The sequence below is a fragment of the Anopheles bellator genome, chromosome 2, assembly GCF_943735745.2.
Source record: "Anopheles bellator chromosome 2, idAnoBellAS_SP24_06.2, whole genome shotgun sequence".
NCBI classification, from domain to species: domain Eukaryota; kingdom Metazoa; phylum Arthropoda; class Insecta; order Diptera; family Culicidae; genus Anopheles; species Anopheles bellator.
This window is the reverse complement of record NC_071286.1, coordinates 35,697,707-35,713,138: the sequence shown is the minus strand read 5'-3', so window position 1 is coordinate 35,713,138 and position 15,432 is coordinate 35,697,707. Positions and strand designations below refer to the sequence as shown.

Sequence of the window (15,432 nt, the reverse complement as noted above, 5' to 3'; positions counted from 1 at the left end):
GATTCCCGTTGGATCGTCGTCCGAGCACTCGTCTTCCGAAACATTATTTTCTTGGTGTTCTGTTGTCACCTGCGTTTCGTCGATCGCAGCAACCGTTTCCGCACTGTCCTTGGTGTCCGGATCTTCAGGTTCATCTTCACCCACGCTACTCACGTAATCTTCTTCCATTGGCGTTCGGCAAATCGGGCAGCTTTTGTACTTCCCGAGCCAAAGGTTGATGCATGTACCGTGAAACTGATGGCCACACTGGAGCGTCGGTGACCGTTTCTTCAAGAGCTCCAAGCAGATAGCGCACTCTCTGTGATGAGAAAATTGCGTGAGAATGTTGTTGAAGACCATGCAATAAGATTTCACTTGCCGTTCACTTTGTGCATCCATTTGGAGTTAAATAAATGAAGACGACCATCACCAACTAAGCTACCGCTGCTAATGACGTCATCTACTGCTCTTGGTTGTCAATGGGAACTGTCAACGGGTACCCGTCGGCAGAGCAAGAACTCCTTATCCTGAAACAATCCTTTCTTACGCAATAATCTTCAGAGAGGGTTGCATGTGCGTAATAAGGCAGATTTATTAGTACTAATCACTATTGCTACGAGGATTAAACAATATGTGAACGGGCCACTTCGAAATTAATGCTAAATTAAAAATGTTTTAGAAAAATCTGGGCTCGTACGAGCGAGACAAATGATACGGGAAAAGAGACGAATAGTTGAACGCAACTCACGAAAATCCAGCTACTTTAATCGCGAAAATGGAAAAGTAAAACTAAACTAAACGAAAACTTTCAAACTTACAGAATAATCTCTGGTACTCGAATCTGTGAAAATTGCGTTCGGGCAGGAAACGTTTGTCGCCACAGTTAAAGTAATAATTAAAATGATAAATGTATCCACGGTGCCGAAGTAATTTATGAGTAAAATGTGAGAATTCTGAGATGACTCTATCTTCACTAGCAAGCTCGTGTAATTATTTTCGTATCGAATTACTTGTTTTCTGTCGTCGTTGTCGAATGCCTCCTACCAGAATAATCTTCTGTTACAAATGTGTTTGGTTCGCCCCAACACATTACCACTGTTCTATTCTGCCCAGGAGACCGTGACCGAGCCGACCGGTGCACAATCCAGCCAGGAAACGCCAGGGCCTTTCAGCTGGTAAGCACAAAAATCCTGTCGTCATATTGCCGCTCGGCCGCATCGCTGTGGCCCGGAGGCACGCCAGGTAAGTGCACTTTCGCTCAACTAATTAGCTTCTCCGCCGATGAAGTCGCGTCCTGCGAAGCGAACGCTCGTTGTGAGTCGCCTGCGGGCGGTGGTGCGGGACAGCTAGAGCCTGGCCAGGATGCCTTCCATCGCCAGCCCGTCGCTAATTACATCCCGCAGCATCGAGCGGACAGAAAATTCGTTAAAACGCAGCGTCAGCGTACGCAACCCAAGCAGCAGCTTCCCGAGCCGAGCTGCGGCCCACCCGAGGGGCTGCCGGTCAGCGGGCGGTGAGGCTGTAGAGGTGGCCCTCACTGCACTGTCCGCTCGGCCTTCGATAGGGACACCTGCGGCGTGCCGCCCGGACCTGAAACTGAGGCCAGTCTTACTGCATTCCACCGGTCCCTCCAGCTGCTGCACGCTGTAGTGGCTCAAGGCGATCAGGGTTCGCTCGGCCAAGTGCTCCAGTTGCTCCGCTTCCCGCTCGCTGAGGGCGTACTCTGCAAAGGAACAGCATCAAACGAGCGTTTAAAGGGGAACCGCTTTCTCGGGCTCGCCCGACCAACCTTTTCGGCACAGTATCAGCGTTTCGAGGAGCGACAGCTCGATGAGATCCACTCGGAGCGCCCTCACCTCGTCCAACACCGACCGCAGATGGCCGTCGCAGCATCTGAAACGGAATCGGAGTTACGGCGGCTAATGGGTAAGCAAACGCCTTCCGATGTGCTCACCGATCCACCAGAGCCGATATGTCGATGGACCAGTTCGCCACCCGCAGCAGGAAGCACTCGCACCAAACGTGCCGCAGGATCTCGTCCTGCTGCGTGCGGCTCAGGATGGCGAAGTGCTCGTTGTGGTGCGCCTGCCGAATGCACGCCCCCAACACCTGCGAAAGGATCTGCACCGACAGTCCGTCTGAGAGAGATAGAGAGAGAGATTGGGCGTTGGGCTGAATAAGATTGTCGAAGGAGCTAAAGAACTGCCATGTGATTAGCATTATTTGCAAACCAAGCGGAAATGCACTCGACTGCTGCAGGAGTCGTGTTCAGTCGTGCCCCGTTTACGCGGTTGATGGCTCATCCCACCCTCGGATGGACGAGTGGGTGAAACTCATTGGCAAACATGGGACGAGATGAAGACGAACCAGAATGCCACCTACGCCACGACCTTGCACCCGTCAACCTAATTAGCATACTTGCGCTCGATCGCATCCTTCCCACGGGACGGGTGCCGTTTGTGCACGAGTTGAAAGGCAAATGTCCCTCATCCGACAGAGAAGGAGAAAGGGACCAGACACAAACACATTAGCGTGGCACTAACCACGCGAAAGTTGTCACGAATCGCGTGGAAATTAAATTACGAAACGAAAGCGATTAACGTGATTTCCTTTGGTGAGATTTGTGAGGTCTCAACTTGTCCTCAGCATAGTAGGTTTGAATGGGGATTGAAGAGATTAAGAAGAAGATTGTTTCAGCCTTTTACAGATTGGATTTAAGTTGTCCAATTCCTGGCTGTTTGGGAAGTGTTTCTAGAGATTATTCGCAACCGGTGTCCATCGTACATTTTTGTTATGGTCATCGGGTGTTAGGACTGCCATTATTTCGACATGAGCATTCGTTGGTGTACCATTTGGTCACCATCATACCATCATACGACCAACCAACGAGGAAGTAAAATTACTTCAGCGAACAGTGAGAACTGTTACTTCCAAATATGAAGCTTCTGTTACTTGCAAACATTTAAAACAGTCGTGCATTGTGGCTACATAACATACTGTTATTTTTATTATAAATGTTTTTGACAGCTGATAGAACCAACCCTATTAATGTTGATTACCGTATTTTTCCGTGTATAACGCGCACCTTTTTCCCAATTTTTTTAGCTCTAAAATCTGGGTGCGCGTTATACAAGGGGAGTACAAATTTTGGCTCCTCTAAGCTTACAAATATGCCCTTTTAGGTACATATTTTATGGTATTATTGAATAAATTATGAAATGAAACATATGTTAGGAATACAATTATCCTTACAATATCGTCATTAAGTCATGCAGGGAGTTAAAACAGATGTTGCTGTGAAATCATTCAAAAAATGTGGCATCAGCAACACTATGGATGGATCTGAAGATGTCGCAATTTTTGAGGACTCTTCAGAGAGTGACAATGAGGAGTACATTGAAGAGCAATTAGAGAATATCAATTTGTCAGACAGCAGTGAATCTGAGTTTGAAGATTATTACGAAATATAAAATACTAGTATGTCTTTTGCAATGTATACGCATTTTATCTTTAGTCTACTTTTATACATAATACATTATTAACATTGGGTATTTGTTGGATATCACATATCTGAAAAATGTATAATAAAAAACTTTTTTTCCATTTTTTTTCTCTTAAAATATGGGTGCGCGTTATACACGGGTGCGCGTTATACACGGAAAAATACGGTATATCCAATTTTGTAGTCTGCATTATAGTGCTAGCAGGAGTTGGTAGCAGACAAATAGTATTCCAGTATTTAGTAATCCGAGTATTCCAAATAATTTAGAAAGCATAGGGAAACCGTATGGTTGTTTAAAATTGTAGGGTAGTAATACCATAGCTAATCAGGAGGAAAGATTCTACATAATTCAATGATACTCATCAACGGTACAATGACGTCATGTTGTCCTTAGGTTTTTGAATTCATTAAAACGAAAAGAATCCGGATCTCATCTTCCGATCCAGGTGTAATACGGGCGAATGACTTACGGACGAAACTACAGTCGCATTGATCTTTTATAATCTTTTATGTTCAAAAACACTACCCGTTTTTTGGGCATCAGTGATACACATTAAACATTTTAACCAACTCTAGCCAAATTCGATCCATTCTACAGCCCACAGATATTATTTTTGATCACATTGTTTTAATCAATTGAGTTAATTCTGTTTAATTCCATGGGGTCTTCTCTGTTGATCAAAGGTTTGTGAATGCCCACATTTTCTCCAACGGTTGGTTGGTCCGAGCATTGAGGCGAATAGTTTCAATCCTGAATACCGTCGTTCTCGAGACGTATTCCTTCATGAACGTTTTTTTTCTCTTTTGTCCCATTTTGAGTCAACACGATCAAGTGAGGTTGCCAATTTCTTGAAGAAATATGCATCCTTAGGCCATAACATCATTATAATTTGCTTCCCAATGTTGAATTAGTACGCTTAGAGCAAAAAAATTCTATTCCTCATTCAACTGTAGGTGATTGATGCATTCGAATTAGGTATGTGGATTTAAGACAAGTATCATATTTAAAGTTTTACTTCAATTTATATCCGAGTAAATGCTTCGAGCAACACTGTTCTGATTGTGTTCCAATGAGGAAACTTGTTGGAAAGGCGGCATTTTTTGAGCTATAATGATACCGAACGTGGTTTAAAAATTCATCAATCATGTTAAACGTTACTAAATTTTAAACTATCAAGTGTCATATGGCAACAACGACAATTCCACGTTTGTTTCGAGTTTTACCACAGGCTCCGAAAGTGGCAAGCGGAAGATTTCCACCAAGCAACGTTGCCAAAATTCTACCTCAACTGAATAAAATTCTGCGTATAAAAGGGCCACATTCCTTAATTACCGACATTCTGCTCAACACTCTTTTGCTCAAAATTGTATCGAAACTAATTGATGACCAATAAATCTTAGTAAAAAGTTGTCAAACACGATAACAAATAAAATGGTCGTTCCAGTGATTCGCAAGGCCGACTCCCATGGCGGTCACTCCAGCCTGACATCCTAAATTACGACAATCATACGACGAACAGGAACGCACACACCCCGCACCCTTCACAGAACACAGCCACCGTCGCCCCGCCAACAAGTCGGGAGCAAGTGGCCTCAAATCGATTTACCTGCAGAGGCTCCCGCGGGCACCGGGCGTTCGGTGCGTTCGGCCGGCGTTTTCCTCGCCGTTCGGTGGAGCGCCGCACCCAGCATCATCCTTCGGCCAGCGGCCTTCCGAGGTCCGCGTTCCTGCTGCACCGCTGCCGCATTCATACCCGCCAGGAAGCACTTCTGCAGCCGGCAGAATGGGCACCAGTTGCGTCGGGCCTTGTCCACCGAGCAGCCACCCGGTCCAGCTAAGGGAGGACGATTGTACGAACACATTACACTCTGTTTGCACCTACTCGCCACACCACGGCTAGCGACTCACAGATGCAGCTGTAGATGGCCCGTTTGCGGATGCTGCGCTTGAAGAAGCAGGAGCACCCGTCGCAGCAAACCGTGCCGTAGTGTTTGCCGGAACTGCGGTCACCACAAACCCGACAAACTAGCGCCGGCGAGGACATCGGTCACAACGCGCCACGGGTCAGCCGGTTTGGTTTACCCGAATTACACTAAGCTCCCCGGTGGCCGGTACCGACCGTTTTTATACAACTCCGGCCAGCCTTCGGCAACCGCGGACAGCGCTAATCACTATTTGCCTTCCCATCGACAAGTGACCACCGGAGTGCGCCGGGGGTTCGCTCCACACCTGCCGACGTTACACGTGTCCCCTTGTTATCCGTTGTTAAATCAAAGACGCTCGCCAACCGCAAGCCCTAACAGCGGCCTGAGCGGCCACTCGAACCTGACAAGTCATGCCGCGGGCAAAGGGTGAAAAGCGACGATCATAACGGTCAGGCAGACCACCGGAAGACGCCACCGGATGTCCGACATAATTGACACGGTCGGCGTGACCACCCACTGCCGGCCACAATTACACACGCCACGCCACGGACACTTGTTGACCACCGGAAGTGGGGAAAACAACCGGAAAAACGGAAACGTCGTCGAGCCATTGTCACCATCGAGCGGGGTGGCATCAACCGTGACGGTGAAATTTATGGAAGGAACGTAGAATGATTGTTTTCCCTTTTTTGGATTCGGCTTTTCCGCTTCAAAGTCCCGGTCACGCTTTGCGTCATTCATTGAACGCGGACGTGAATACGCCATTGGCCTTCCAGAACCACCACCAGTGGCCGGTTTAGCTTCCCTGGAACTCGTTATCGTTTGATCCGAGCCGTCGCTAACGAAAGCGGCCCGTGGCAGAGATCCTGGCCACTGCGCGCCAATCATCGGCTGCAGACAGCCGTCGTGACCGGTCAAGTTGGTCGTCGTCCCACCGCGGCCTTCGTCCGGTGACCGGTCCTGGCGATGGATAGATTAAATCTTTCTGGGTCTGGCCGGTGAACCAACCGAACCAGAGCGATACCAACAAAGACGACCACCCTCTTGAAGCGAAGCGATGTCCGCGATTGATGAGGGCCGTGTGTCGAACGACGTGTCACCTTCCTCGATAGCATCGCCGCTGTCGGGGTAGCAAATCGGTCACTTGAATCGGTGGTTTGTGCGGTAGATGCAGCAGACATTCATCAGCGTTCTTTTCTTAGGCAGGTTTTCACTGCAAAAGTTGCAGCCAACAAGGATAGCTTTTGGCAAAATAGGGAATCCCACCAATTGTCGGCCTTTTTAGTTGTAGCGATGCAATTCTTCATTCTTCATTGCCGCGAAACATTTCGAAGGTTCATATCAATTAGACGTGGTTGTAAATACATGACCAAATAAGAATTCAAGTTTCGTCAAAAAATGCGTTGCTATTACTCTTTTCAAATACAAATTACAATTCTCTGTCGTTCGTTTCCCTCAAGAATCAGACGATTCTTTGAATCCGATCACTGAAGACCAATGTCGAGGTTCCTCTTCAGTAGGTGTGAAATGAAGTTATGTGAAGTTATGAAGTGATTGATGTGTTCAGCAGGTAGCTTAGAGCACTTCCTCTCTACGCATTCAACACACTTCGAGTCAGGTTTCGTTTTTATAGTCATCGTTTAACAATAACAGCCAGATTTGGGAGTTATTCCTTACACTTTCGGGAACGTGCAGGAAGTACCTTCTTCAATCTATTCGAAGATTGCGTTGTATGGGTAAAAGTTCACTTTCGAAGTTGCTAATTGATGGATGCACTCAAAACCGAACGCAGGATGTGCACTGAAGACCGTGGCAAAATGCTTCAAATCATGTGTTCTGCGTTCTTGTGTTCGCGGGATGGCCAATACACGAGACGAGTGACGAACAGATGAGTGTTCTGTAATTTGCTTTTCTTCGTCCTATAAATTGAATGAGTGCAAAAAAGGCTCTTTAAAGTTTAGGGCATACTACTAACCAGAATCAGCGTAATTAATTATTTTAAAGAAAATTTGCCATTTTGACAATTTTGTGATCATTCGGTGATCATGTCGCCACAAATTCGACCCACATGATCAACCACCTGACTAGACACCATGCGACTTCTGGCTCTCCATGGACATCGCTTAGAGTCGATGGTGGAGATAAGTGCCGAGACAAAGAATGTGTTGAAGACTATGCCGAAAAACAACTTTTCGAACCATTTCGAATAGTGGTAGAATCTGTCAGCATACGATTGAAGATCGCATCCCGGTTGGCACCACGAGGACGTAGGGTAGGAGTAATAAAAGTAATAAACGGCTGCTATTGATTCAAGTGTGTAAATAACACCGTTCATTACCAATTATTAACTTACCGTTTGTCAAGCAACTTATGTTACTTCTAAAACAGAATAAAAAAGAATGAAACGTCGAAGCATATACAAAATATATTTATTTATTTAGTATAAAAATTATACAAACGGCAACAGAGCCTAGTTAACAAAACAAAACCTATCTAACTTAAACAAAGCCCTAGTTAAGCTAACGGCACGCAGGACAAATGCAGCATTACTATCATAAATTATCGGAGTTTTATATTATATCGGTATTTATATCATATAAATATTATCGGTGCGTCATATTAGCAGTTGTTTATTATCCGCGCCAGCCTAACGTAGAAACCAGAGGGAAAAACACAAATCCATCATCTAACGCTATCGCTACTAACTTACAAAAAATATCATCCATGCTAAAAGTTTTAAGGCTACTAAACTCATGCAAACTATCAACTTTGAATACATTTAAATCTACAGTCAGATCCTCTAAGTCCTCATAAAAAGGTTCTGTGTTATGCAGTTCGCAACCATGAACTATATTGCCATCAGTTGCAAAATGCATGGCAATAACCTTTTTCTGCGAACTTAAGAACCATTTGTCACCCGGCACCGCCTGCTTTAATGTAAAATTACTTGCTAATTTAATTACGTTATATTGTGATCTATTTTGACGATTAAATATCTCCGGATACACGTGGAGAGTTGGGGGAATTCTATTTTTACGTAGGGCGTGTTCCTGAATTCTATCTGCTATCTTTTGTAAGGGACGTCTACAAGATTTAATTTTGCGTTTCAACAGAGCTAATATTTTTTCAAATGGATATGCTGATATTGTCGGTAAGGGTCCAAATCGCTCTACTTCATCAACCACATGTGTTAATAAATGAATGTTACTGCTAATTGTTTTAGTTTCATTATAATAACCTTCTACAAACTTCTTAAAATAATGTCTAGCTAAATGTAAATGATTTTTATAAATATTATTAGAACAAATTTTTACGGCTACATGCAAATATTTTAGCAATAGCAAATCATTATTAGGTATTAAATTTTTTAGCACTACAACACCCGCGTAATTTAAAATCGAGTCAAATTCGATCCCTTGCCAATCGCCCATTATAGAAAGGGGCCGAAATTGTCCTTTAAGCTCACAGGGTAAACCTACCTTTGCTAATCTATTATCTAAACTAACTACTTGGGCCTCCTGCCACTTATTTCTACCCCTTTTACCCTCGAGAAAATCAGTCAAAAAGTGATTCATCACACCACGATGAAACAGGTGCAACAAATCACTGGTTACAAAACTATTAATCATGTCTACATTTAATTGCGTTAATGGCGATTCTACGGTATGAGCTTCTACGGAACCTGAGACTGGCGCTTCTTGGTGGTGACCGACATACTCCCTTAGCGTTCTAAATGCGGCATCTGTCCTGAGTGCCGCTTCTTCCACCTGGTATGTGATAGTGCCCGTTCCTAAATGTCTTCGCCTCTGTGCAATACATTTAATGCATCCATGAATAGAATTACACGATACAACTCCTAAAAAGATTACAAAATAGGCATTATTATTGCCGAGCCTTACTCTTATTTTTTTACATTGTACACTTACCTTTACAAAAGGATCGAGCTGGCAAATTGCAGATAAATGCACGATGTTTGACGGTCAGCAAATGTCCATTGATGGTGCATCCTGTTTCCATCAATCTCGCGTACTCGTCCGTAAACCGGCCCAGAAAAGACTGCACACTGCGCGGCTTCTCCAATCCAGAAAAAACGCCTACTATGAAGACTAGGTTTGGGTCTTCGTAGACGTTTGCCAGGATGGGCCACATCTGCTCTTTTCCTTTGTAGAACACCTTCATACCAGCTATGCAGATATTTAACGAGATGGTACGGGGGTTGGCCAACAAATGAAAAACATAGCGAAGGGAGATTTCTAAAATGTAGAAAAAGCATAAGCCTATTGAACAGTGAACTACAGCCAAGTAATACTTACCTAAGTCATAGTGCCAATATCTGCCGCCTTCGATCTCGAACAATGTTCCGGGCGAAGGACGCGTGCCCATCAACGTCCTTGTGCTTAGGGGCAGCGAAGGAAATGGTCCGTGGAGTACTTGGAGCAACCCGCGAAGCTGTTGTTGACTGACGTTGCTTAGCACCGACCAATTCCTTATAGTTTCACAGGCGGCAAAACCATCTTGAACTGTATTTTGTGGCACACTAACGGTGTCTTCGTCCGAGCTCGAGTCAGCGTCCGGACTGTAATAGCCATCTTCACTTTCTGCACCTTCATTGTCAAGGCTATCCTGCAACCGGGCCACATCAATTGGATGTGGACGGTTGCTAGGACCCGCTGCACTTTGACCGTTATCTGTTTCGATGCCAAACAGTTTTTTTCGCAGTTCTTCTTTGCGCTGTTCCACTCTTCGCTTAAAACTGTCGCTCGCCCCGGTGTTTGATTTCCTGGAGGATTCCATTGTCAACACAGCACGATATGCACAGTACCAAACAAAGATACACGTTTAAATAACACAGCTTGACGGTAGAAGCGATAAAAACACAGTAAACTGAAGCCGCTTCTTTTAGCACGACGCTTGGTTTTTGCAGAATGGATTTACCGCCGAAATGTTTTCGCTACCTGCGCTGAATCCGCAGTGCTAAACACAAGCATCCATCTGTCAAGTGTGCTATGAGAGGTTTGGTGACAGATAATTTCGAACTTGTCTAAAATTTCAATATTTTCGAAATTCGAAAATATTTGAAATCATTCATTCAAGTTTAAAAATTTCTCGTTAAATGTGTCATTTAAATGTCATTTGCACTCGAGGTTCTAAGAAAAACCAAGAAATAAGACAAAATTAACAAAGACAAATATTTATCTCTCAAACAGAACGAACTTCCGGCGCAGGACCCGCAATCTCCCGGAAGAACCTCAAAAGTGGATTCAAACTAGCGAACAAAAAGGCATTAATCCACACTCCATCATGTCTGATTGTGCTTTATTTTTAATACTTCTACGTAATACGTTCAATTACAATTCGGTATCTTACGGGCATCCTCTCGGCGCTCCCGAGATGCCTGCTCGTTGGTTACAGATTAAGGTATATTAAATACGAGTCTAGGTTGGCATTCGCCCTTTGCCCGGCCGGCACTACCAGCTGGGCCTAGTCTGGTCCTAGAAAGCAATACTCGCCACCGGTGGCCACCACTCTCTGCACTTCGCCCCTTGTTGCCCACCGTTCCCAGGGAATGCAATAGGAATTGGTGGCGACTTCTAGTTCCTAAAATCTGACGCTATCTTGCCGTATGTACAGGAGGTGTCCACGCTCTGCTAACCACTTTGCGTCCTGGACACGAATCGAAGCGCTTCCGGCCCTACAGCTACTACAGCTACTACTACTGCTGCGGTCTTAGAGCTACTACTAACTAACTAACGCTAGACTAAAGGCGAGCGGCAAGCGAGGAACTTGTAGTGGAATTACTTGCCACCAGCCGCCGCGTAAGTACTCGGAGCGGATGTGAAGCGGAACCCGTCCTAGGACGAAGCCATCAGCTTGGCCGCCTGGATGACATTGTGCTGGTGGTGGTACCCCGCCAGATCGGCCGCCGTCGGGTGGTGATGGTGGTGGTGATGGTGCGGATGTCCATGGTGGGCTGCCCCGGCCAGCGAGGCCCCGTTCACCACCGAGCCCCCCGAGCCCACGACGCCGGCCGTCACTCCGTGGTGGTGGTGGGGGCTGTGATGCGTGTGGAGCGACCCAAACCCACCCCCAAAGTACCCGCTCGGCAGACAGTTGTTCATGTAGTCGCCGTATCCGCCATTGCCGGTCGCCACCGACGTCGGGGTGGTGGCCGTACCGAGGATCCCGTTGCCGGCTTCCGACTTGATCTGTCCCGAGCCGAACGGAGTACCGGAAGTGTTGTTGTTGTTGTTGCTGAGGCCACTGACCGGCGTGCTTGAACCACCCGGGTAACCCGCGTTGCTGTTGGCCGCCGCCGACGTGTGCTGTGACGTGCCACTCGTGTAGATGTGGGATCCACCGAGCCCTCCGCCCAGGTGCTGGTGGGAGGCGGACGAAGCCACGACACCACCGGATAGGCCTCCGCCACCTCCGGCGGATGAAGAGAGGGCCGCCAGATCGTACTTCCCGACCAGAGATCCCAAGGATCCGCCGCCGGCTCCGTGGTGATGGGTTCCGGACCCACCCAGCGACCCAGGCAAGCTGTAGGACTGCGCGTGATGAGGATGGTGGTGGTGGTGGTGATGGTGGGGCGACAGGTGCAACGAACGGATCGGTGGTGACGTCAGGTTCTGGGACTTGGGACTCGCCGACAGCGCCTTCGAGTTGCCGTTCCGGTCGGTGGTGTGCAGCAGCCCTACAGAGAGGAAGAGATGCGCTTGAAGTCGGTTCCACGACCCGGATCGGGAGTGCATTCCACTTACCGTCCCCGCCGAGCACGTCGTCCTTCTTGCCGCCCACGAGCGCCATCACGTCGGAGGCGCTTCCGGCACCACTGCCCGCCTTCTTCGGTTTGCGCTTGCGCGTCTGGATGCCGTCCTTGCGCATGGCCAGCGGCCGGTTAACGCCGTGGAGCTTGAAGTAGAGCCCGCAGGCGTTGCACACCGGTTCCCCGTCGTTGTTCCGCCGCCAGAGCGTCGTCGTCCGGGTGCCACAGTTCGTACAGCACAGCCCTAACCGGCGCGTGGCCGTCTGCTGGAAGAGCGCGGGGCGAGGAGGAGAACGGGAACGGGAGAGCGAGAGCGAGAGCGAAAGCAAGAGAGAGAGATGGGGAGAAAGAAAGAGAGAAAAAATGCGTCCCAATATCAGTCTCGGCGTTTTTTTTTTAAATGTGTGTGCTCTGATCGTTTCGATTCAAACTGCTCGACCCCGCACTGCTCGACTCGCTCGAATTCGAATACGAGCTGCGGAGAGTTTCGAAAACTAGCGCCCAGATGGCGCCACCGCCACCCGAGACGCAAACCACTTCGAACTCGGCTCGGCTTTTCAAACTCAAAAATGCGGTTACAGTGTGTAACAAAAGTTTATACGATTTTAAATAGTGATTTCGAGAACGAGTTTGAATCGATCCGTGCGATCGACACTTTTCGCAGGGGCGGTGGAGGAAAAGTGTGGGCGGGGAGACGAGGATGGGAAAGACAGGAAGGTAGGCGCCGGAAACAGGGGGCGTAAAACTTAGGCGTTAAACAAGAAAGCAAAGGTTGGATTGGAATACTCACACTCACCAGTCTCTTGCTGGGCTTTATCAACGGACGGTTCATGCCGTTCATCTTGTGATAGAGCCCGCATGCATTGCAGAGATAGTGACCGGTGCCGTCCCGACGCCAGAGCGGTGTTGAAATGGCCCCACAATTCACACACTCGCGTCCCTCGCCGAATTGAAAATCCATGGCGCTGTCTGTGTGTGTGGCGTGTAGGGCGACCATCACCGACCACACCCCGCAAAACCAAGGAAAATCGTCGATTCGCAGGGAAAATCGCAACCCGCAATCGGCGCATGTGTCAAACACGAGTCAAGTGTGTGTGGAGCCATCGAATCGCCACGGAAGCGGATGGAAAAACGCGCGCGAGCGACCGGGACGCAGATAGAAAGAAAGAGAGAGAAAGAGAGAGAGAGAGAGAGAGAGAGGACGAAACCGGCGGGGAGGGAGAGAGAAAAGTGTGGTTTAGTTTCCGAGTTCTAGGCGCTTCTAGTTACCTTCTTCAAGTTACCGTATGGCGAGGTGCGCTGGAAGCCGGTCGGGTCGTAGGCGCGCCATGACCCCATCATCACGTTCTGGGCGTAGAACTGCGGCGGGAGCTGCGTGTGGGTCGTGCCTGGCGGACGCGGAGTCGAAACGGGAAGAAGCGAAACAAAATGGTCAATTCAAGGAAAATGGCGGACGCCCGGTTTTGGCGCGAGCGAGAGAGAGCGAGAGAGAGAGAGAGAGAGATGAGATGCAATTGCATGTCGCAAAACAGGAACCGAGCGAAACCGGATCACCGGACTTGCTGCGGATACTTACCGAAACCGTCGGTCGGCCAGCCATTTTGCGTGGAAAAGTTGGCCGAATGGGCCCCGTACTGGGAGTGGGGCAGGGCGGCGCGGCTCGAGGGCACGTAGACGGGTGCGTTGGCGGCCGCCGCGGCTGCCGCGGCAGCTGCCGATTGATGATAGGAGCCACTGTTGCCGCTGGCCACCACCGCTGCCGCCGTCATGTCGGAGTAGGCGGCGGACGTATGAAACATGATCCTCGCCGGAGGGAGCTCCACGTGGGTCCGACGCGGCGACGAGCGGATCAGCTAGTATCGCGGGATCACCCTGCACGAGCGAGAACGGGAAAAACATTCATTAGACAAAATACGACCGGGAACGTGGCAAACAACCGACAACCCCTCCGAACTACGACGCGCAGTGAAGACAAATTAGTGGCGTGAAGAATGTGAACTATTTTCACAAGCGGCCCTCCCGTTGGTCGTTGCCTGCACCTGTGGGCGGTGGGCTGTGGCATGGAAAAAATTTGGGGAAAATGCCCCCATTATGCGTTCCAGGCATTACTCGGACGTCAGAACGGTTGTTAACATTAATCAACATCCATAACAAGAAATTCTTCGCTCACGACGAACTCTTCAGCACATCTATACCATGCCAACCCCAGCAGTAGGCTGGGTAACCAGACAGCCAGCGTAACCTTCAGGCATTCCACGGCTCAACGGCATTTTTCTGTTCTATCTACGTAGCCAACGTGGGCTATTAAGTCCCGAAGTTCGTTTAGGAAAACCTCTTCTCAGGGATGCGATCAAACACCAGTTTCTGCAATCACTTTTTTCGCCACAACTAAATCTTACTCTTTTATTCACGAAAGGGTTCGTTCAGGTCTGAATCATCGGTGGACGACGAATTTGGAGCGTTTGATTTAATTTATATTGATTTGTGACTAAAAGGCGTCCTACTAAGTCATGTAATACACCAAACAATTGAGTTGCCCAAGCTAAATTTTTATAAAGCGAAATACCTTGGTTAGTTACTGAAATTCACAACATTCACATTAAGACACATCGGGGCAATTCAATACATTTTTGGATAGTCATACTTGCAAACCGATCCCATAACTTTTTCTTGAAGTAGCGTAACCAACTTTTGTTGAATTGTTTGAACACTGTTTTCTGAGATAGGATGTTTTCAAACAGAGTCGAAACGTCATGTCGTACGCCAAAAATGTTTCAACTTTTCCATATTATTTAATTCGTAATATTATATCTTCATTTCAGGCCGTATTATCTTTAGTAATAGCGGCGTTCCACTGTATTTTCTTTTGGTTCAACCTGAGTTAAATGGTGAAATGAGTTTCTAGGTTCTGTTTCAAGTCTTAAACGCTTTCCTCTCTACAAGCGATTAATCAGCCAAGCGAGCTCTTCATCTCGTCCGATCAATTTTAGCAAAACAGTTATCTACTTTTCATGTTTTTACGGTTCATAAGTTGTTCGGATCGGAAAGAATTGAAATTAGGAAAGATTCTCCGTAGAACACTGGGCAACTTTTCTTATTCTAATCAGCATTGGTGCAGCACCATACATCTGGTTCATCAGAAAAATAATGTATCAGCTCTTCCATTTGTTGCACGTGGAAAATGTGTTAAAATCCAAAAATGGTTCTCAAACTGGGACCCCCCCCACACACAGGGCCTAAAAGGAATGCTCCAAGACGA

The 15,432-nt window shown here is 47.5% G+C and overlaps 2 protein-coding genes across 2 annotated transcripts; both read right to left on the bottom strand.

Annotated features, from left to right (window-relative positions):
- Nucleotides 1-1,325: 1,325 nt before the first annotated feature.
- LOC131207453 (nuclear hormone receptor family member nhr-96) lies at nt 1,326-5,526 on the bottom strand. The gene is made up of 5 exons (XM_058200065.1): nt 5,391-5,526; nt 5,194-5,316; nt 1,934-2,123; nt 1,769-1,872; nt 1,326-1,534 (listed from the first exon to the last, which is right to left on the bottom strand). Exons 1-5 carry the CDS (start codon nt 5,524-5,526, stop codon nt 1,326-1,328), a joined length of 762 nt encoding a protein of 253 aa, XP_058056048.1.
- Nucleotides 5,527-11,259: 5,733 nt separating this feature from the next.
- Nucleotides 11,260-13,972, bottom strand: LOC131208742 (GATA-binding factor A). Its single transcript, XM_058201580.1, has 5 exons — nt 13,750-13,972; nt 13,457-13,561; nt 12,964-13,142; nt 12,169-12,439; nt 11,260-12,101 (listed from the first exon to the last, which is right to left on the bottom strand). The coding sequence occupies exons 1-5, from the start codon at nt 13,970-13,972 to the stop codon at nt 11,260-11,262; spliced, it is 1,620 nt and encodes a 539-aa protein (XP_058057563.1).
- Between the last annotated feature and the right edge of the window lie 1,460 nt (nt 13,973-15,432).

Coding starts and splice junctions, on each gene's coding strand:
- LOC131207453 (XM_058200065.1), bottom strand. CDS start 5,526: ATGTCCTCGCCGGCGCTAGTTTGTCGGGTTTGTGGTGACCGCAGTTCC. Junction 5,317..5,390: donor GGCCATCTACAGCTGCATCT/GTGAGTCGCTAG, acceptor GTCCTCCCTTAG/CTGGACCGGGTGGCTGCTCG. Junction 1,873..1,933: donor ATATCGGCTCTGGTGGATCG/GTGAGCACATCG, acceptor ATTCCGTTTCAG/ATGCTGCGACGGCCATCTGC.
- LOC131208742 (XM_058201580.1), bottom strand. CDS start 13,972: ATGTTTCATACGTCCGCCGCCTACTCCGACATGACGGCGGCAGCGGTG. Junction 13,562..13,749: donor CTGGCCGACCGACGGTTTCG/GTAAGTATCCGC, acceptor CGCGTCCGCCAG/GCACGACCCACACGCAGCTC. Junction 13,143..13,456: donor CCAGCGCACCTCGCCATACG/GTAACTTGAAGA, acceptor CCACACACACAG/ACAGCGCCATGGATTTTCAA.